The 23,024-nt window shown below is 44.0% G+C and overlaps 1 protein-coding gene across 1 annotated transcript in view; it reads right to left on the reverse strand.

Moving 5' to 3' along the window:
- RAMP3 (receptor activity modifying protein 3) overlaps positions 1-23,024 on the reverse strand; it is a 103,239-nt gene that overhangs the window by 66,072 nt on the left and 14,143 nt on the right. The window contains 1 exon segment of the mRNA XM_074945265.1: positions 5,422-5,451. Coding sequence (XP_074801366.1) covers positions 5,422-5,451 — 30 coding nt within the window.

Raw genomic sequence — 23,024 nt, forward strand, 5'->3', positions numbered from 1 at the left:
GGCAAGCATGGAGCCCGCTCTGCTCACCGTCACCATACGTTTCCTGGGTGCTGGCAGACGTGGTACTGCATTGCTACACAGTAGCAGCTCATTGCCTTCTGGCAGCAGATGGTGCAATAGGCCTGATAACCATTGTCATCATGTCCTAGGTGCTCTTGGCCGCCTCGGTGAGGTCGGTCAGGAGCGCCTGAGCAGACATGGGCACAGGGACATAAATAGGAGTGATTTGACCATGTTATTCTCTTTAGTCCTGCCAACTGTCCTATTGCACCACCTTCTGGTGAGCAGCCAGGAGATGAGGATGGCTAGTAGTCCTATTGCACCATCTTCTGCCGAGCAGCCAGGAGATGAGGATGGCTAGCAGTCCTACTGCACTGTCTGCTGCCAGCCGAAGATGTAAAAGATAGATGGAGTGGATCAAAACAAGAAATAGACCAGATTTGTTTTGTATTCATTTGCTCCCCCGTCCCTCTCTCCCTCCGTGAAATCAACAGCCAACAATCGTTTCCGTGAGGTCTGTCAGGAGCACCTTGAAAAGTTTAATGGAGATTCAGTCCTGCCTGGAATAGCGGGGAGAGGGATAGCTCAATGGCTTGAGCATTGGCCTCCTAAACCCATGGTTTTGAGCTCAATCCTTGAGGGGGCCATTCTGTGTAACAGTTGTTTTTGTTTCTCCTTGATGTAAAGCCATCCCCTTTGTTGATTTTAATTCCCTGTAAACCAACCCTGTAAGCCATGTTGTCAGTTGCCCCTCCCTCTGTCAGAACAATGGCAGACAATCGTTCCGCGCCTTTTTTCCATGCAGACGCCATACCACGGCAAGCATGGAGCCCGCTCAGATCACTTTGGCAATTATGAGCACATTAAACACCACGCACATTATCATTCAGTATATGCAGCACCAGAACCTGCCAAAGCGAAACCAAGCGAGTAGGCGATGTCAGCACGGTGATGAGAGTGATGAGGACATGGACACAGACTTCTCTCAAAAGCACAGGCCCTGGCAACGTGGGCATCATGGTGCTAATGGGGCAGGTTCATGCCATGAAATGCCGATTCTGGGTCCAGGAAACAAGCACAGACTGGTGGGACCACATAGCATTGCAGATCTGGGACGATTCCCAGTGGCTGCGAAACTTTCGCATGCATAAGGGCACTTTCATGGAACTTTGTGACTTGCTTTCCCCTGCCCTGAAGCACCAGAATACCAAGATGAGAGCAGCCTTCACAGTTGAGAAGCGAATGGTAATAGCCCTGTGGAAGCTTGCAATGCCAGACAGCTACCAGTCAGTCGGGAAGCAATTTGGAGTGGGTAAATCTACTGTGGGGCTTGCTGTGATGCAAGTAGCCAAAGCAATCAAAGATCTGCTGATATCAAGAGTAGTGACCCTGGGAAATGTGCAGGTCATAGTGGATGGCTTTGCTGCAATGGGATTCCCTAACTGTGGTGGGGTCATAGATGGAACCCATATCCCTCTCTTGGCACCGGAGCACCAAGCCAGCGAGTACATAAACTGCAAGGGGTACTTTTCAATAGTGCTGCAAGCACTGGTGGATCACAAGGGACATTTCACCAACATCAACGTGAGATGGCCGGGAAAGGTGCATGACGCTCACATCTTCAGGAACTCTGGTCTGTTTCAAAAGCTGCAGAAAGGGACTTTCTTCCCAGACCAGAAAATAACCGTTGGGGATGTTGAAGTGCCTATAGTTATCCTTGGGGACCCAGCCTACCCCTTAATGCCATGGCTCATGAAGCCGTACACAGGCAGCCTGGACAGTAGTCAGGAGCTGTTCAACTACAGGCTGAGCAAGTGCAGAATGGTGGTAGAATGTGCATTTGGACATTTTAAAATGTGCTGGCGCAGTTTACTGACTCGCTTAGACCTCAGAGAAACCAATATTCCCATTGTTATTACTGCTTGCTGTGAGCTCCACAATATCTGTGAGAGTAAGGGGGAGACATTTATGGCGGGGTGGGAGGTTGAGGCAAATCGTCTGGCTGCTGGTTACATGCAGCCAGACACCAGGATGGTTAGAAGAGCACAGAAGGGCGCGCTGCACATCAGAGAAGCTTTGAAAACCAGTTTCATGACTGGCCAGGCTACGGTGTGAAAGTTCTGTTTGTTTCTCCTTGATGAAACCCTCCCCCGCCTTGGTTCACTCTACTTCCCTGTAAGCTAACCACCCTCCCCTCCCACCCTTCAATCACCGCTTTCAGAGGCAATAAAGTCATTGTTGCTTCACATTCATGCATTCTTTATTAATTCAGCACACAAATAGAGAGATAACTGCCAAGGTAGCCTGGGAGGGGTGGGGGAGGAGGGAAGGACAAGGCCACACTGCACTTTAAAGCTTAAAAAATTTAAAACTTATTGAATGCCAGCCTTCTGTTGCTTGGGCAATACTCCGGGGTGGAGTGGCTGGGTGGCCAGAGGGCCCCCCCCTACACCGCATTCATGTGTGTCTGGGTGAGGAGGCTATGGAACTTGGAGAGGAGGGCAGTTGGTTACACAGGGGCTGTAGGAGCGGTCTGTGCTCCAGCTGCCTTTCCTGCAGCTCAAACATATGCTGGAGCATATTAGTTTGATCCTCCAGCAGCCTGAGCATTGAATCCTGCCTCCTGTGATCACGCTGCCGCCACCTATCATCTTCAGCCCGCCACTTACTCTCTTCAGCCCTCCACCTCTCCTTGCATTCATGTTGTGCTTTCCTGCACTCTGACATTGTCTGCCTCCACACATTCGTCTGTGCTCTGTCAGTGTGGGAGGACAGCATGAGGTCAGAGAACATTTCATCGCAACTGTGTTTTTTTCTGCCTTCTAATCTTCGCTAGCCTCTGGGAAGGAGAAGATCCTGTGATCCTTGAAACACATGCAGCTGGTGAAGAAAAAAAAGGGGACAGTGGTATTTTAAAAGACACATTTTATAGAACAATGGGTACACTCTTTCACGGTAAACCTTGCTGTTAACATTACATACATAGCACATGTGCTTTCGTTACAAGGTCACATTTTGCCTCTCCCTACTGCGTGGCTAACCCCTCCTCTCTCCCCCACTGTGTGGCTAACAGCAGGGTACATTTCTGTTCAGCCACAGGCAAACAGCCCAGCAGGAACAGGCACCTCTGAATGTCCCCTTAAGAAAAGCACCCTATTTCAACCAGGTGACCATGAATGATATCACTCTCCTGAGGAAAACACAGAGAGATAAAGAACGGATGTTGTTTGAACACCAGCAAACATACGCTGCAATGCTTTGTTCTGCAATGATTCCCCACTACATGCTACTGGCCTGGCGTGGTAAAGTGTCCTACCATGGTGGACGGAATAAGGCTGCCCTCCCCACAAATCTTTTGCAAAGGCTTTGGGAATACATCCAGGAGAGCTTTATGGAGATGTCCCTGGAGGATTTCCGCTCCATCCCCAGACACGTTAACAGACTTTTCCAGTAGCTGTACTGGCCATGAATGCCAGGGCAAATTAATCATTAAACACGCTTGATTTTAAACCATGTATACTATTTAAAAAGGTACACTCACCAGAGGTCCCTTCTCCACCTGGCGGGTCTGGGAGGCAGCCTTGGGTGGGTTCGGGGGGTACTGGCTCCAGGTTCAGGGTGAGAAACAGCTCCTGGCTGTCGGGAAAACCGGTTTCTCTGCTTGCTTGCTGTGAACTATTTTCAGCCTCCTCATCATCATTTTCCTCATCCCCAAAACCTGCTTCCGTGTTGCCTCCCTCTCCATTGAAGGACTCAAAGCATGCGGTTGAGGTGGTGGTCGCTGAACCTCCTAAAATGGCATGCAGCTCATCATAGAAGCAGCATGTTTGGGGCTCTGACCCGGAGCGGCCGTTTGCCACTCTGGTTTTCTGGTAGGCTTGCCTCAGCTCCTTAAGTTTCATGCGGCACTGCTTTGGGTCCCTGTTATGTCCTCTGTCCTTCATGCCCTGGGAGATTCTGACAAATGTTTTGGCATTTCAAAAACTGGAATGGAGTTCTGAGAGCACGGATTCCTCTCCCCATACAGCGATCAGATCCCGTACCTCCCGTTCGGTCCATGCTGGAGCTCTTTTGCGAATCTGGGACTCCATCATGGTCACCTCTGCTGATGAGCTCTGCACTCACCTGCAGCTCGCCACGCTGGCCAAACAGGAAATGAGATTCAAAAGTTCGCAGGCCTTTTCCTGTGTACCTGACCAGTGCATCTGAGTTGAGAGCGCTGTCCAGAGCGGTCACAATGGAGCACTCTGGGATAGCTCCCAGAGGCCAATACTAATTGCGACACACTACCCCAAATTCGACCCGGCAAGGCTGATTTCAGCACTAATCCCCTTGTCGGGGGGAAGTAAAGAAATCGATTTTAAAAGCCCTTTAAGTCAGAAAAAAGGGCTTCATCGTGTGGACGGGTGCAGGGTTAAATCAATTTAACGCTGCTAAATTCGACCTCAACTCCTAGTGTAGACCAGACCTAAGGCTTTTTCTGCATTAGAAAAATTCAAACCCATAATTTATCACTGGTAGTAGTTATTGTAGAAGCTGTGAAGCTGATTTTAGGATTTTTACTCTGTCGTATAATTCTGCTCTGATCAGGGTTAGACAAAATGGTGGTAACAAATGCCTGAGCCCTGTCTATACTAGTATTTCCACTTTTCCAGCCATCTGTGGAGTAGCACTGGTGGTAAATTGTGCATCAGAATTTTGCTAATGTTGATGAACACTAGCCCTGAGCAAATTCAAAAAGTGATGTGACAATATGTGTCTGACAACCGGAGATCAGCAGTGATGTGTTCACTAAATCTGTGGGTGGCAGAGCGCTACAGGCAGGGTATTCTAAGTTGCGGGGGAGTCTAACTTGAAAGGCAATTCATTTTTTGATCTGATAAAACCTAAATTTGTTGATTTTCAGGACACAATAAAAAAATCTATCTATTTACTCAGATGCCTAAGTGGGCTGTGTGAGCAAGTTCAATTTTTCTTTTTTGTAGACTTGGATTTTTTGGTTGGGTTTGTTCAGAGATTTTTTTTTTTTACATGTGTGATTTGAAGAAAAATTGAATAGATCCTGATGAGCTCATATCTTCTAAAACTAAAGGGACACAACTCATGAAAGAATCTGATCACACAGTTATTTCAATCTGATTCCTTGACCACAGGTTTTTGATATGTAAGTTTCTTAGATAAATCAGACCCAAATTGCATTTTAAAGTTTTCCCATCACTATCTAGACTGGTTAAAGACTAGGACATGTTGACAAACCCGCAGATATATTCCAAATTAAAAGCAAACTTCTAATGGACAAAAATGTCTAGAGTTGACTAGCTGAACCTACTTACGTTGTGGTTTTGTGCGTGCATTTTTTAAAGGGCTTTCATTAACAAAAAAGTAATATATGTTTGAGTTTTAGAACTTTAAAAAGCTCACCTGTTAATCCAAGTGTCATTAGACCATTAACTAGAAGGGGAAAAAAGAAGAGATTGATTAGAATTTCTTGGTTTTATTCCAGCATGATGAAAATTTGTGTAGTATTAGATATAATACATAAGTAATCTTGACCACAGTTAATGATTCAACAGAACATTCCAAGTCACTACATGCCCTAAGTACTGTCATAAGGGTTTATTTTTATTAGAAGTGGGAGGGGAAGATTAACATTTGCTCAACATTTATTTAAAAAGAATCCCCTTTTATCTGTCTTTTAATCTACACAAATCACACAGGCTTTTTAGGAAACTAAGTGAGTAACTTCATGCAAGTGGCTATTTTCTGCTCTCATTTCCTCCCTGTGCAACACCACAGAAGTCAGATGGATTGCACAGTGTGGGAGGTCTGAATATAGCTCAAATTGCATAGATACAAATTCTACCTTTGTTAATACATGCCCAACCTCCAGTCCATTCAATAAGAATTGTTGTGCACCTATATCTAAGAAGAATTCAGCCCTACTATGGAATAAACTTTTCTTATGATCAAGTACAAACTTCTACTGGACAAGAATTTACTAGAATTCTGCAGAACAGGAATGCAAGTATCAGGATGCTTTGATAGCATAAGGATGTGAGCTTCCAGTACACATCCTAAGAGTTGTATATATTTTGTAAAAGCAGTACATATTTTTCAAGTCAGGCAATGTAATGGTAAACATAGTGGATTCCCCACCAACTTTTTTAAATCTACATTTTAAAATGTGCTTTATCAATTGCAGGCAACTGTGTTATGAGATTAAGTAAACATTTTCTGGGGTGGATAAAACTATCCACTCCCAAGCAACCAAAGTTTTGATGTACAACCACAAGTTCACCCCTACAATTCCTGATTTCCTCTGGAAATCTTACATTACACTTCTTTATAAATTTCTATCAAAGATCTCCAAGTATTTAGCAGTCATGAGTGAGGTATTCCTCACATTACCATTGCAAGGTAAGTCAGAACTTAGCTAACCATAAGAAAGAATAGGTAAAGGAGGTAAGAATTTATCCACATTTTACATGTGGGATAACCCAAGCATAGAGAGGTTAAGTGACTTTCCCGGTGTCATACAGGAGGACTGTGGCAAAGCCAGCAATGGAACATAGCTCCTGGCTCTCAGTCTCATGTTTTAAACACAAGACCATCAGTCAAATGAAAGGGAGCTTTAATAGCATTTTTGACCTCACCAAAACAAAGTAATATGGGAAGTCTCACAAGATAGATTGTTTTTGTGCCTATTCTCAACCAAAAAAGGGTCTAGAAATGTTCATGTAAAACCCCAAACCTCTTGAGGTTCACTCTTGATTGACTTAGAAACATCATGTATGCCTCTCAGGACAAAGATTTAACCAGGAGACCAAAATAAGAGACATGATTGACAATTTTCTTGTGATTCAACATCATGCCATTCTTTTAGGAAGGGCTGAGTCCAGTATTCCACCTTAAAAAATCCTACTAATTAATTGACTATTAAATTAATTTAGATAATACATATAACTAAAGAAAAGTGTAGTTAAAGTGTTGAAAGATCCTGTAGTATTTCACTAGTAAATGATCATGAAGATACATTCATAAACATTCTTAATTGAACCGATCGTTGAAAAAAAGAGGTTAAGATTGAACACACCAACTGGCTGCTGGTTTAATCACAGATGCCACTAAAGTTTTATTTTCTACATATGCAGACAGAAGCTACAGTGGTTACCAGTAAGCAGGACAGAAGTTGGAGGCTAAGGGGTCAATTAGTTTGGAACTGATGATGGGGCTAAAGCAACAGGACAGAGGGAGTGGGAAGTGGCAGCATAACCATCTCTACTGATGGTCATAGCATCTCTTTGCATCAGGAGTCAGTATTGGCACTGATCTGCAGCTCCAGTGCCCCCTTTAGCGATTTCCTCTGTGCTGCATAGGCTCATCCTTTGTCTGTGCTCTGTGGCCCAGTCCTCTAGCCAAGACAATTCTCCAGTCTCATTCCCTCCTGAGATATCAAAAGTCCAACATCACAAGCTCAAATCAGCCATCAACAGAAAGGGCCTTCTGCCCCTCGGTAGGGCTATGTTAAGATCCCCTCACTTCTTTCACAGTCCTCCCTCAGGACTTTCCTTACAAGAGCTTCTCTTGCTCCCTGAAGAAGAATCCTGACTCCTCTACAATCTCCCCCTCTACTGAGCTCCCTTAGATTCCTTATAAGGCCCAGGTATCTAATGGATTATCACCTAGTTCCACCCCCTCTGGCCAGGAGGTAATCAATCAATCACCCCACAGTTGCATAGCACACATCTAATTGAGGATTTTTTCCCCTTCTCTAGCAAATGATGTGGGAAATCTGATCACAGGCAGGTTTGGAGATGCTGAGGTGTTGTAAAAGAAAAATGACAGGGGAGACAGGAGAAAGTAATAAGCAATAAAGAAACAAGTGTTCTTTTATTACCACACATTTAAAAATCATATGCATCAAGGCTTTGTTTTCACTGCCAAAAAAAAAGGTGTGTTTTTACTGTGGGATGAGTGATGTGCATCCTACTGTAAAATCCTAGTGGAGACAAAGCACTGAAGTTTTTACAATGATGTAGGTGAGGTCAACACTAGATCCTACCTCCCCACCCCATGGCTGACCTTGCCTATTTACCTCATAGTAAAACTACTAGAATGCCTTATCTTTACTAGGATTTTACAGCAGGGCAGCTAATGCACATTGGTTATCCCACGGTAAAAACACATCTTTCTGGCAGGGAAGGCATACCCCCAGAATGAAATCCTATTCTCAGAGCTGCACCATGGACTTTTATTGCACACACTGCACTCTGATCTTGTACACAGAATTCCTACTGATGTCGACATGAGTTTTACACTGGGATCTAGGGCAATATAGAAATTAACAGGGTGGATCACAAGAGGAGAATTTTTGCCCTATAATCATGAAAGTGAGGCTATAATCGCTGGGTCCTGGTGACATTGACATATTGCTCATGGTTCATTCTTACAATTTATGCTATTACTAGAACTCCTTCATGGGAGTATGGTTTTATTATGTACTGGCTTTTTCCCCCACAGTATTATTTGTATAGTACCTCAATTGCCATATAAATTTAAAATAGCATTTGGACACTCTAATGTCAATCTCTACTAAAGGTGCCCCAAAACACTTTTCAGTAATGACCTTCATACCTTTTGAAAGTTCATAAGAGAGAATGTTATTCTGATATTTCCCTCTTGCCTAAATATTTCTTCAGGAAGCTGCAATTTCTGTCAAGACTCAATGATTTTAGAGAATTACATATTTCCCAAAGGATGTGTGACGTGCCTCTTGTTTTATCTGGCTTGTGTATGCAGTTCTTTCCTCAATAATGGTAGCATTGTAATACCCTGTATAGTGTGTCCTGTGGTGTATCTACATTAGTCTTCAAAATTTGTCTTTGCCACTCCAAAAAATCACTTTCTCTTCAATCCCATTTCTCATTAACTGAAGGACAGAAGCAATTTTATTTCCCTATTCTTCTGTTATCACAGAAGTTTTAATATATTGCCATAACTTCTTATATTTATTCCACTTTAATTCCCAAAAAATTCCAAAGCATTTGACAAGCACTGATACAAACATATTCTACACACAAGTGAACTTTAGAAACCAACGAGATCCCTTTATTCACTACTGAAATGCAGCTACAGCTGGACTGAAACCTAGCAGTGTAATACTGCACAACAAAACTAGTATAAGACTAGAGGTGAATATTTTACTCAGTTGAAACTAAAGATGGACGTCAGGTAGACAGAATATAATTACCCAAATTGGTATTTGGACGGGATAGGGAGATTAATATCTCTACTCTTACAAAAAGTGACTATGGATGTTTAATGAAGACCTTTGTTTTCTTTTTCTTTTTAAAGACAGCAATCCACCCCCAATGATTTCCCCTTAAGAGCATGCTGGGGTGCTGGATCAATGTTGCATTACAGGTGAAAATGACACCTACTAAATCACGATCTGCCATTCCCAAAGAACCCATAGCTTCCCTGGTGCTGTCCTATCCAAGTACTGGCCTGGAACCATGTAGTTTGTAAAAGCAAGCAGGATTACAGTTTCAAGTGACATGGTTACAGGCCAAGAGCTATTTGTGATTCGTAAGACATAAGCTATGATACAGTGTTACAAAATTCTGTACCCCTCTACAATATACGTAATATACCATTACCCACATATTATCTTAATGCTAAATGCTAAGAAGACTGGCCTTACAGAAACAAGTAGGTATGCAGCATGCTGTATATTTAAATTTTTGTCATTAAACATTAAATTTATCTCTTGAGCATTTAGTATTCAATATATAAAATTTAGTTATCTATCCTCTTACTTAAAAGTACATAGATTCAGTTCTTAGATTTCAAGGCCAGCAGGGACCATTGTGATCATCTAGTCTGACCTCCTGTATAACACAGGCCATGGGACTCTACCCCAAAATGATTCTTAGAACGTATCTGTGATAAATGAAAAGGGGAGGTAGCTCCCTTTTATGGACAACCAACCAGCCAGTTAGCTATAAAATCCCTCTTAGTAGCTGTTCTCTACTTGCTTTACCTGTAAAGGGTTAAAAAGTCTCCCTGAGATGCATAGGTAAAAGGAAGGGAGTGGGCACCTGACCAAAAGGGCCAATGCTCAGTGGTTTGAGCATTGGCCTGCTAAATCCAGGGTTGTGAGTTCAATCCTTGAGGGGGCCATTTAGGGATCTGGGGCAAAAATTGGGGATTGGTCCTGCTTTGAGCAGGGGGTTGGACTAGATGATCTCCTGAGGTCCCTTCCAACCCTGAGATTCTATGATTAGGAAGACACTATTAGGTGTATATTTTTATGGCTTGTGGACTCCCCTGTGCTAACCCCAAATGCTTTTGTTTTGCTTGTAACCTTTAAGCTGGACCTCAAGAAGGTTATTCTTGATACTTAATTCTTCTAAGTGTTTTTTTTTAAATCTAGCAATAGCCTGAGTTTCCAAATGTATTTTCTTTCTTTTTGTTTTTAATAAAATTTACCTTTTTTAAGAACAGGATTGGATTTTGTGTCCTAAGAGGTTTGTGCACGTGTTATTTAATTAGCTGGTGGCAACAGCTGATTTCCTTTGTTTTTCTTTCTCAGCTCTTCCCTGGAGGGCAGGTGAAAGGGCTTGAGGGTACCCCACAGGAAGGAATTCCCAAGTGCACCTTCCTGAGTTCTCAAAGGGGTTTTGTACTTGGGTGGTGGCAACATCTACCCATCCAAGGTCAGAGAAAGCTGTAACCTTGGGAGTTTAATATAAGCCTGGAGTGGCCAGTATTAATTTTTAGAATCCTTGCAGGTCTCCACCTTCTGCACTCAAAGTGCCAGGGTGGGGAACATGCCTTAACAGTATCCTTTAGAAAAACATCCAATCTGGATTTTAAAATGGTCAGTGATGGAGAATCCACCACAACTCTTGGTAAATTGTTCCACTAATTAATTACTCTGACCTTTAAAAATTTACACCTCATTTCATGAATTTTTCTAGCTTCAATTTCCAGCCATTGGACCAGCTTATACCTTTCTCTGTTAGACTGAAGAGCCCATATTAAATATTTGTTCCCCATATAGCTACTTATAGACTGTAATCAAGTCATCCCTTAACCTTCTCTCTGTTAAGCTAAATAGATTGAGCTCCTTAAGTCCATCACTATAAGGCAGGGGTGGGCAAACTATGGCCCACGGGCCGGCCCGACAGCCATTTTAATCTGGTCCTCGAGCTCCCACTAGGGAGCCAGGTCTGGGGCTTGCCTCGCTCCAGCTGGGGAGCAGGGTCGGAAGCTGCTCCACCCGGCTCCTGGAAGCAGTGGCATGAGCCCCCTCCGGTGCTCCATCCGGGGAGCAGGGTCGGGGGTCACCCCCTCAGCTCCCATTGGCCGGGAACTGCAGCTAGTGAAAGCTGCAGGGGCATTGCCTGCAGATGGGGCAGCGCGCAGAACCACTTGGCCATGCCTTGGCATAGGAGCTGAAGAAGGGAGATGCTGCTACTTCTGCGAGCCACTTGAGGTAAGCGCTGCCCGGAGCCTACACCCCTGAGCCTCCCCTCCTGCCCTCCAAACCCCTCAATCCCAGCCTGGAGCACCCTCCTGGACCCCAAACCTCTCATCCCCAACCCCACCCCAGAGCCCGCATCCCCAGCCAGAGCCCTCACCCCCATCCCACACTCCACCCCCCCCACCCCAGCCCGGAGCCCCCTCCCACACCCTGAATGCCTCATTTCTGGCCCCATCCCGGAGCCCACACCCCCAACCAGAGCCCTCACCCCCTCCCTCACTGCAACCCCAATTTTGTGAGCATTCATGGCCCGCCATACAATTTATATTCCCAGATGTGGACCTCGGGCCAAAAAGTTTCCCCACCCCTGCTATAAGGCATGTTTTCTAATCTTTTAATCAATCTCATGGCTCTTCTGTGAACCCTCTCCAATTTATCAACATCCTTCTTGAATTGTGGATCCCAGAGCTAGACACAGTATTCCAGCAGCAGTCACACCACTGCCAAATACAGAGGTAAAATAACCTCTTCACTCAGCTTTAGAATCCCCTGTTTATGCATCCAGGGATCACATTAGTCCTTTGGGGTCACAGCATCACACTAGGAGCTCATGTTCAGCTGATTATCCACCAGGACCCACAAATCTTTTTCAGAGCCACTGCTTCCCAGGAAAGCATCACCCAACCTGTAAATATGGCCTACATTCTTTGTTCCCAGATTATACATTTACATTTAGTCATATTTAAAAGCATATTGTTTGCTTGGGTCCAGCTTACCAAGCAATCCAGATCACTCTGTACCAGTGACCTGTCCTCTTCATTATTTACCACTCCGCTAATTTTTGTGTCTGCAAACTTTATCAGTGATGATTTTCTTTTCTTCCAGGTCATTGATAAATATGTTAAATAACATAAGGTTCTAGAAACACACCCATTAGATATGATTCTGCATTTACAGTTACATGATGAGACCCATCAGTTAGCCAGCTTTTAATCCATTTAATGTGTGCCATATTAATTTTATAGAGACGAGTGGTCGAGGTAATATCTTGTATTGGACCAACTTCTGTTGATGAAATAGACAAGCTTTTGAGCTACACAGCACCCTTCTTCAGGTCTGGGAAAGGTACTCAGAGTGTCACAACTAAATACAACGTGGAACAGATTGTTTAGCATAAGTAGTCAATGCATATTCTCAGAGACCATTCAAGGTGAAGTGGCCTATTAACACCTTTCCAATCATAGGACATGAAAAGAGGAGTTAGTGGGTTACAGGTTATTGTAATAAGCCATCAATCCACTGTCTTTATTAAGACCATGATTTTTAGTGTCTAGTAAAGTTATAAATTTAAGTTCCTAGGCTTGTCTTTTGAAGGTGTTGTGCAGGTTTCCTTTGAGGACAAGGACTGAGAGGTCAGATATGAAGTGATGGTTTTGTGAAAAGTGTTTGCCCATGGATGATGGGGTGTTTCTGTCTTTTGTCATTTTGCCTGTGAGTTAATTCAAGAGTATGGTGATAGTCTGGTTTCGCCCACATAGTTGTTATTGGGGCACTTAGTGAACTGGACAAAGTACACCACATGTGTAGGAGCCATGGATCTTGAAAGGTGTGTTATGGGTTGTATTGATCATCATAGTGTGTTATGGAGATATGTCAGCAGGTTTTGCATCTGTTGTTCTGGCAGGGTCTAGTGCCACTTTGAGTTGAAGTGGGGGTTGAGGAAAGATTTCTTTCAGGATGTGGTCCTGGGACCCACTTGGCTACAACACTGCAAACAACAATATTAACTGTATATCCTTCTAGTTTTTTTAACCAACCTGGTTTAAAGGGGAAGTGAAGGCAACTATAAAAAAATTAAAAACAATAAATAACAAATGGAAGAAAGGAGAAGTTAATAGTAGTAAATATAAATCAGAAGCTGTAGAAAATTGATAAGGGAAGCAAAGGGACACAAGGAGAAATCTAAGGCTAGCAGAGTTAAGGACAATAAGACCAAGTTTTTAAAGTATATTAAGCAGATAAAGAATCCTAGCAATGGTATTGCTCCATTACCAATTGGAAATGGTAGAATTATCAATCATCATCAGCTATCCCTCAATACAAGGATGATGTCTAACAGAGGGAAAGTCACTGATGAGACTTAAGATGGCTGAAGAGTCTAATTCATGCTCTACAGCTTTTTCCACATATGTGACTATCTATAATAATGCAGAAAAGGCAGAAGTGTTCAATAAATATTTTTGTTCTGTATTGGGGAAAATATAGATGATGTAGTCATATAATATAACACTCTTTTTATTCCACTAGTATCTCCAGAAGATATTAAACACCGACTACTAAAGTTAGAATTTTTTAAATCAACAGGTCTGAATAACTTGCACCCAAGAGTTTTAAAGGACCTGGCTGAGGACCCACTGATGTTGATTTTCAATAAGTGTTGGAACACTGGTAAAGTTCCAGGAGACTGGAAGAAAGCTAATTTTGAGCCAATAGGTAAAAGGGATAAATGGGATGATCCAGGTAATTATAAGTCTGTTAGTCTGACATTGATCTTGAGAAAGATAATGGTGCAGCTGACACGGGACTAAATTAATAAAGAATTGAAGGGGGGTAATATAATTAATGCCAAGCAACATGGGTTTATGGAAAATAGATCCTGTCAAACTAACTTGATATCTTTTTATGTTGGATTACAAGTTTGGTTGATAATAATAATAATAGTGCTGATGTAATATTCTTAGACTTCTGTAAGATGTTTGAATTGAGTACTGGTCAACATTTTGATTAAAAAATTAGAACAATACAAAAATTTTCAGAAGGGATTTTTGAATGCAGCAGATCCTCAGCTGATGTAAATTGTCATGGTCCAATTGGCTTCAATTGAGTTATGATCATTTTCACCAGCTGAGGATTTGCCCTGGTGCATCTTGGCTTAATTTATAAATGAATCAAATATGATGGGAAAATACAAACACCCAGATATTGAACAAAATTCACCCTGCAGCCCTCTGTGCCAGGGGCTGTGTCCAGAGAGAATCATCTTAGGAGGAGAGACAGCAGTGTTATACCTCTGCCCACAGTGAGAGTTCTGCCAAGGAAAACAAAGCTTTATATCGTGACTGGACTCCACAGACACCCCACAGGCAGTGGCTACCCAGTGGATGCCTGAATTAATGGATTTCCTGGGAGCTCCGGGAACATCTTCTCCCCAGGCACCGCAGCCCACTTTCTGAGCTGCACTGGATGTCTTAAGGCCAGCCCTCCCTCCAGTACACCTGGGTTTCAGGCACTTTGCACCACTGCGAATGCCCTTTCAGACCTATTTCGCACCACCCCATGCTGTGGCCTGGGTTACACCAGCAGCTGGTTAAAGAACATCTGAGGAGGAGGAATAAGCAGTGGAAGGTATACTGGGTGGGGGAATCGACAGTAAAACAATCTAGCTTCAGGCACTCTCTAAAATGCTTCCCATTTATTTTAAGGGAACTGTGGCTTAGTGTTGAGCAGAGTGTCTCAGCTGATCCTAGAGTAAAGCCTTTCTTCCCCTTCCCAGAGGAGTTCAAAAGTTGTACAATGTGATCTAGTTTTTCGAAACATGTCATTACACAGCAACAGCTAGACTGGTCTTCAAAGCATCTGCTTGCATCTCAGCTGTACTAGAAGGTTTGCTTGGAACAGCTAGAGGAAAAAAATCTTTCCCAGGCTACGAACAATTGTGTCCTCATGTACTCACTCACAGCTGAGAATTTCAACAGTTTGCTCATGTCCAGGTGCCTGGTTCTAGTCAGGTCAGTAGTAACCAATATTCAATCACTGCTCAGCTGTTTGATAGCCTATGTGGGGTGGGTGCTGTTCCTACTACACATGTGTTCGCAATCACATCACAGAAACATTAGCAACTGGCATCATCTGCACCATCAGCAGAGAACAGACCATGAAGGCTAAGTTCCCATCTGTAGATCTCTCCAGGTTAGGAGTGGGGAAGCACTGCCAAGCTTGTCCTGCTGCCACCTACGTTGTACCTGTTCTGCGCCCATACCAAGAACTTCAGCTTTCACAGCTGTCATTGTCATAGAATTCATTTAATTTTTTACTTTAAGTAGATTAATTTGAAAATCCAGTTCTTGCTCACCTTAGAGGATAAAGTGCTTTTTAAAATAACTTTTTTGTAACATAGATCAAGCTCAGCATGAGACAGCTCAGTACAACAGCCATGATGTTCAAAAGTCACTCATGATTAAGGGTGTCCAAATTAAGAATTCTTTAAAGGGCCCTTATTTTCAGAAAAAGCTGAGCATACACCCTCTGAAAATCAGTCCCAAACTGTCTGAAGTGGGGCACCCAAAAACCCAGGCACCCAAAAATCACTAGTCACTCTGGAAAATCTTGATCAGGGAGATTGTGACTCTAGCTTAGTAGGGAGAGAAAATGGATGACCTCACAAGAGTCAACATGCAACCTGAAGGGGCTGAAGCAATGAGAAACCAGTCATAGTTCACTAAAAATGAATTAAACTCAACCTTCCTGCAATCAGAACTCTCACCTAAAAGTCCAGGCAACATGGGAAAGCCCACATGCAGGTAGCTTGCTGGAGCTTAAATAGAAACCACCACCTTCTCAAGTCTTCATAAGAATTCAGAATTTCCTTTACTGGAAAACCCCAGCGTTGGTACTAAAACCGTTTGGTCTGGGAATTCATGTTTACAGTGTAACAATATCAAAGAGCATTGCCCACAATGTCTAACTAAGTTCTCTTACTTCTGCCTAAACTTTAAATTGTTTTGCATGAAATGTGAACCAGTTTTCCTGAAAAACTTGGGAATCTGGCCCAAATTGGAAGGTTCATAATAAAACCCAAAGCCAAGCTAGTTTCACCTGGCTTCAGTTTCTGTTACAAAAACTTTGCACTACAGTAATTCCTAGTAGCAGGGCTAGAATTTCACTAATGCCTGAGCTTACTTCCCTTGGATGTGTTCTTACATTATATTCCAGTACAATCATTGATGACTGTAGTTGGCACAGGCATACAGTCAGTGTAACACTCAGAAGTAATATTCAGCATGAGTATGGGGGGAGGAGTTAAGTATGGTGTTAAGTGTCCATTTTGTACATGACTGGTTGGAATGCCAGGGCTGTATTTCCATCACTCTTTCTCTGCTGAAAGGTTGGCCGCACATAGCACTGGTGAGCAGAGCAGGTTCTAGCATGGGTTTTGGGTGTTAGGCAAACAGGTCAGCAGTGGGTCACACAAGCCATGTTACGGGATTCTTATAAAAGTTACAATCAAATGTTTCTGTTTGAAATGTCACCGTGGTCTGACACCAGCACCAACTTCCTCACAGGCCTTTGGAGAGTGGACAACTCTGTGGAAGAGTGAGCGGTGTCTTAGAATTAGAGCTGAGAATCAAAGAGTCAAAGATTTGACTGAAGATTGAATTTTCCATCACAGAAGCAACTAGAAATGACACTCATGGTTCAGTTGATCGTTATGATTAGCAGCACCTAAAAGGAGCACCATAGAGGAGTATGGCACTTTACAAAATCTTATGAGGTCACAGGGCCTGATGGTAGCTTCAACTTTGGGCCCAATACATCACTAGCCTGCAAATTATTTACAAGAGTGCGAAGTCACCACCCTGAAGAACTTATACTCTGAGGCCTCAGACCGGGAAGTTGTTCTGAGGAGGCAGAAACCATTGCATGCATGGTGCAACATTGGAAGTCTTGGGGGGTCTACTGTGTGGATATCATTGAAGGATTCGAGTCTAAATTAAGATGAAAGCAACAGAGGTAAGGGGGAGGGAGGCAAAGGTAGCCAGTGGGCCGTTTACCTGTCTATATGCCTGACATTTGTGCATACATTGGGTATTTCCACCGAAAAATAGGTGGGTACAAGTGAACGTGTGCCACTGCATCCACCTCAACTTTGAAAAACGGAGCCTGTACTAAGTCCCTGTGTGCTAAATAAGATAAGAAAATATATCTGGTGCATGGGTGTGGAGTAGGAGAGGCGGTTATAAGGCAGCCTACCCTCAAAGAGAAAATTAATATAAAACGTCCTTATTTTTGACATGTATGAAGGTTACAGTACTGGGAGGAAAAATGACATTATGAGAACAAAAAGGTTGCCTCCCACCTCCAATAATTTTAATAACCCAAATTATAAGTGCCTGTGCATGGTTCAGAAAGTCATCTTTTGTTCTCATTGGTACTAATTGTCCATTATATGTTTGTCCTTTATAAAGAGGAGCAGACTACTGAGAAATAGAAAAGACAGAGAGAGAACAATCATAATGTACTGTGAAAGCAGCAAAGGAAATGAGGCAAATGAAGCTCAGAAATCTGGGCAATGGAAGGAACACAACACAAAGGAAGGAAGTCGGAAACAAACAGAAGCTGTAATAAATATAGCGCATGAAAGAAATATCACAGGCACAATTTAAAATAGTTTCGTGGCGGGGAGGGGAAATCCTACATCAGAGAGTGAACAGGGACAAAAGGGAAAAGGTTAAATAAATCTATAAGGACAGGTGTAGTGAACTTGTGCTCTAGAGGAGGTCCCCTCACTCCTGCTGTATACTGCCCCTACTACATCCAAGCTAGACAGCGGCTTCGGTTCTGGGTGGGTTACTCCCAGCACAGGTTCAGAGGCTGCTCAGAGGAGCACTCACTTCTCATTACCTCCCAGCCGTATGTAAGCAGACTCTCCTTAGGGTCAGCACTTTAAAGAAGGATCACATATTTCCCACAGTGAGTGGTTTGTGCTCACTAAAAGTGGGAGTTTGGAGGGAACTCGGCTATATCCCCAATCTGCTTTGTATTTTTTTAATAATAGTAGTAATAAATAATAATAATACCTATCTTCTGTGTAGCCCTTTCATTGGTAGAGTTCAAAATGTTTTACAAAGAAGGTCACCATCATTTATCCCCATTTTACAAACAGGGAAACTGAGGCACAGAGCGGGGAAGTGAGTTAGTATTAATTGTTTGTAGGCCACATGCAAAGAATGCAGCCAGAGATGGTGTTACCAATTTACTATTTTGGCTAAGCCAAAATCTGGGAAGAAAGAAAGAAAGACAGAAAGACAAACAAACCTACGAAGAATTTAGTGGAGATCCAGGTTTAAATGAAAAACCATTTTGCTTTGACCCTTGCCCTACTACCTGGCTCTTTTATTTACTTCCCCCAATCAATTTTTGTTCCTGTAGAGGTGGTATGAAAAACAAGTACTAAGTGATGTATTTTAATATTTGGAACTAACAGTGCAATGCAGTGCTATATTATGTCAGAGTCTGAAATATCATTGTCTGGTTTTTGAATTGGTAAGGGAATTTAGGCAAGTTAACAACCCTGGGCACTGGCATTCTCCTTCCACAGAGCCGGTAAAGCAGAAGATGGAGTAATTCAAACTTCTCTTATCCATCCATCAGTGCATCTCAACAAGGAATACTACTAATGTTACTCAAAAGAAAAGGAGTACTCGTGGCACCTTAGAGACTAACCAATTTATTTGAGCATAAGCTTTCGTGAGCTACAGTTACTAGTTGCTCAAGTCTCCCTGTCAGTTCAGAACTTCCCAACCCTTTCTGAGACTCCCAAGAAGCATGCCAATTATTTTGAAATCTTACTTCAACTGTGCCAGAAACACTGTCCTCCCACTTATTTGTAAAGCACTTAACTTGCTGCTGGCAATATATAAATACTTGACAATTTCTGAATAACCACTATGTATTCCCAAAAGTCTCTGAGATAGATTTTCTGCTTTTTAACTTGTACCCAGTAAGTAAAACAGTTTCATCTACCCTGGAATAAAAGACCTTTGACACAGACACAGCAGGCCAGATCAGCTGACTCGGGGTCGCAGGGCTTTGTCTGCAGGGCTAAAAATTACAGTACAGATGTTCAGGCTCAGGCTGGATCCCAGGTTTTGAAACCCCACAAGGGAAGTGGGTTTCAAAGCCCAGGCTCCAGTCTGAGCCTGAATATCAACACTGCAATTTTTAGCCCTGCAGCCCAAGCCCCAGACTCTGATATTCAGTGCCTCAGGTTTTTTACTACAGTGTAGACATCCCCACTGTTAGACCACTGCATGGATACCAAATTTATATCCGTGGATGCGGATACCCACAGATATAAAGCAGATATCCAAGGAGCTGCAGGGCTCCACCAGGAATGGCAGCAGTGAAAGCTGCCACATGTCCGGCTACCACTCGCAGGAGCCAGCACCCCACACACGCAGGCAGGTCCTTTGGTGTGGCTGTACTGCCCCCAACCCCACCCAATGGGGTGGGCGCCAGGCTCAGCCAGTCCCAGGTTTACAATGGCTCCAGTGGCTCCATGGAGCCGGGCCCATGCTCAGAAGGGGCCCTGGCCTGCTCCGCTTGCACTGTGCCCCGAGACCCCTCTGGGTCCTCCCGTCCACCACTTGCTCCTCTTGGCCTGCCCGCCAGCTGCCTCCTCGCCCCCCCTCCCCCCACTCCTCTCTGCCCCCTGACCGAACCCCAGCGCACTTCTGGCTCCAGGCAGTCTCTGCTTCCCACCACCTGTAGGGCCCCACCTGTCTCCCCGGAGCTGAGCTGCCTGGGACTGGTGCAGAAGCCTGGCCAGTCTCAGCCAGAGTGTGGCGGGGGGAAGGGGACAGTGCAGGGAGCTTGGCTGGGTCCCTCCAAGGGAAGTGCGTCTTGAGGGAGCCTGGCCAGGGCAGGCCCTGGCCTGGCTGATCACACCACTCCCGAGGGACCAGAGCGATTCCCCGCCCCGGGACCAGCTCTGGTTGCACTGCCGCTCAGCCTGGCAGACACAGTTACCTCCCAGCAGGGCACGTGAGTGCGGCTGGGAGGGAGGGCATGGGGGAGTGGGTTTCTTGCAGTGGGGGTGCTGGGCTGTGAGGGGGCAGGGAAGATGTGTATGTTGGGGCATTAGGGAGTGGGGGTTGTGTGGGGGGTGCTGGGAAGTTGTGGTGTGGTTATGGGAAGGGGGGTGCTAGGCAGGGGTGGGTATTGTGCACGGAGCTATGTATTTGTGGGAGGGAGCTGGGGGGGCCACTGGGCATAGTGGGGCGGGGGGGGCTCTGGCCATAGGGAGTCGGGAGGATATTGGGTGGGGGGCTGTGTGGCGCGGCATGGGCCTGCCCCCTGAGGGGAAGGGGCACGCTGGCAGCACAGGGACGGGTGGGCCACTATGTGTCTGGCAACTGCTGGTTTGTAAATAGTGCCCTTGCACTGGGCTGGGCGGAGCAGGGCTGCCCCTGCCATGCCATGTCGCATTGCCCTTGGCTGGCCCCTCGCTCTGGGGACTGACCTCCATGTGCCATGCTCCATTCCCTCCATGGGGGCCCACAAATAAGTTTGGCGCCGGGCCCACAAAAGATTAATCCAACCCTGGGCTCAGCAACAGCTGTCCCTGGTCATGCTAGTCCAGGAGCGTGCAAGCCGCTGAGCCTGGTGCCCACCCCATTGGGCAGGGCTGGGGGCAGTACAGCAATGCTGGAGGAGTTGCTTGTGTGGGGTGCTGGCTTCTGCGAGCAGTGACCAGATGTGCAGCTGCTTTCGCTGTTGCCATTCCTGGTAAAGCCCTGCAGCTCCTCGGCTATCCGCTTTATAGCCGCGGATATCTGCATCTGCGAATATAAATTTGGTATCCATGCAGGGCTCTACCCACTGTTACTGTTCCAAGCAGAGACTTTCAAAGGTGACTAGTAAGTTATAGACACAACATTTCTATTTTATCATGGGAGCTGTGCATCTAAATCCCCTACTCAGCAACAAAAACTTAACCAGAGATGTTAAATTATGATTCCATCATAACTTTTTTGTCTTATTCAAATTCTGTAAGAATTAATTCATCTAAAAGAAATATAAAGTGACAGTCTTCACAACAACTAATCTGTAGCTGGCAGAGAAACTAATTATTTAATATCAGTATCATTTGCATGAAGTAAACTCACTTCACATTCTTAAATGGATGACACAAACAATTATACAGATTAGTTCTCAAGTAGATTTTTACCCTCCTGGGAACCATAGCTCAAATTCTTCCCAGAGGAACACTGTTCCATAAAGAAAAAAAATCCCTTTGTTTCAAAAGTCTAACTGAGCTCGTAGAATCTGGAACTGCTTTTGGGTGACTCCCAGCACCACATGCAGGGAGTCTATGGTGCTCTCTCCAAGAGGTCTGCATCAATCCAAGTTTAGCAGTGCAGAATTGCAGAGAATTAAGCTAGTCAAAAGATGATCCAATGTAAACCTGTTAAAAGGCAAACAGAAAAGCCTTACAAACACAGAGAGGAGGGATAGCTCAGTGGTTTGAGCACTGGCCTGCTAAAGCTTGGGTTGTGAGTTCAATCCTTGAGGGGGCCATTCAGGGATCTGGGGCAAAAATTGGGGATTGATCCTGCTTTGAGCAGGTGGTTGGACTAGATGACCTTCTGAGGTCCCTTCCAACCCTGATATTCTATGATTCACTCCTAAATTGCTAATTGTTGAATTCACATCTGCATGCAGGCCCCTTGTGTGATACACAAGAATCACCCATTAAGGGTACAAAATAGTATGGAGAACCTTAAACAAGCTCTTTGCACTGGGATGAATTTTTCCTTAGCAGAAAATATGTGTATGCACTTTAAAAATACAGATAATTATAATTTCAAATAAAATGGGGGGGGGGATTATTTCCTCCTTTGCTTACCACACAAGACCACAGACCAATGATCCATGTTTCTCCTACAACATAATGGGCCTGATCCTATCCCCGCTGATGTTACCTTGGCATACCCTGCAGCTGTCTGCAGAGCGCTGTAATCTGCAAGTGGTTGTGTTGTGGGAGAAACGTTAAATCTTAACTTGGCTCATCATAAGCTGTTCAATTCAACTTTAAGGCCATATAGGTGTTTCTCTCTATGTTCATGTGTTGCCTTGAACAACAGAGTCCTGGTCCTGATTGGGATCTTTAAGTGCCACTGAACTACAAACACTAATTCTTGAGTGCACATGCACCTTATGGAAAAGTTCTATAGAATTTAATTAAAATGAGGACATTCCTATAGGCTTTTTGGACCATCCCATGCAAAATTCTATTTCAGCTACAGAATTTTAAAGGACAGTTTAAAAAACTGTAGAAAGAGATTATTTTCTATTACATTATATGGGTTTTTAGTGTAGCTTCTATAGAGCTCTGATGATTTCATCCCTAGTATATTCTGCACAATTTTTCAAGAGTATGCCTGGATGTTTAATTTTTAGAACATAACATAAGAACGGCTTGCTGGGTCAGACCAAAGATCCACCTAGCCTAGTATCTTGACTTTCGACAGTGGCCAATGCCAGGTGCCCCAGAGGGAATGAACAGAACAGGTAATCATCAAGTGATCCATCCCCTGTCGCTCATTCCCAGCTTCTGGCAACAGAGGCTAGGGACACCATTCCTGTCCATCCAGTTTTACACCAAAACTGTTCTTTAAGAGATTCATTTCTTTAAGAGACCTTTATTTTTAGGATGGCTCTGCTAATTTATAAAATATAGTTTGACAAAAACATC

This window comes from Natator depressus, chromosome 2 (genome assembly GCF_965152275.1).
Source record: "Natator depressus isolate rNatDep1 chromosome 2, rNatDep2.hap1, whole genome shotgun sequence".
NCBI classification, from domain to species: Eukaryota; Metazoa; Chordata; order Testudines; family Cheloniidae; genus Natator; species Natator depressus.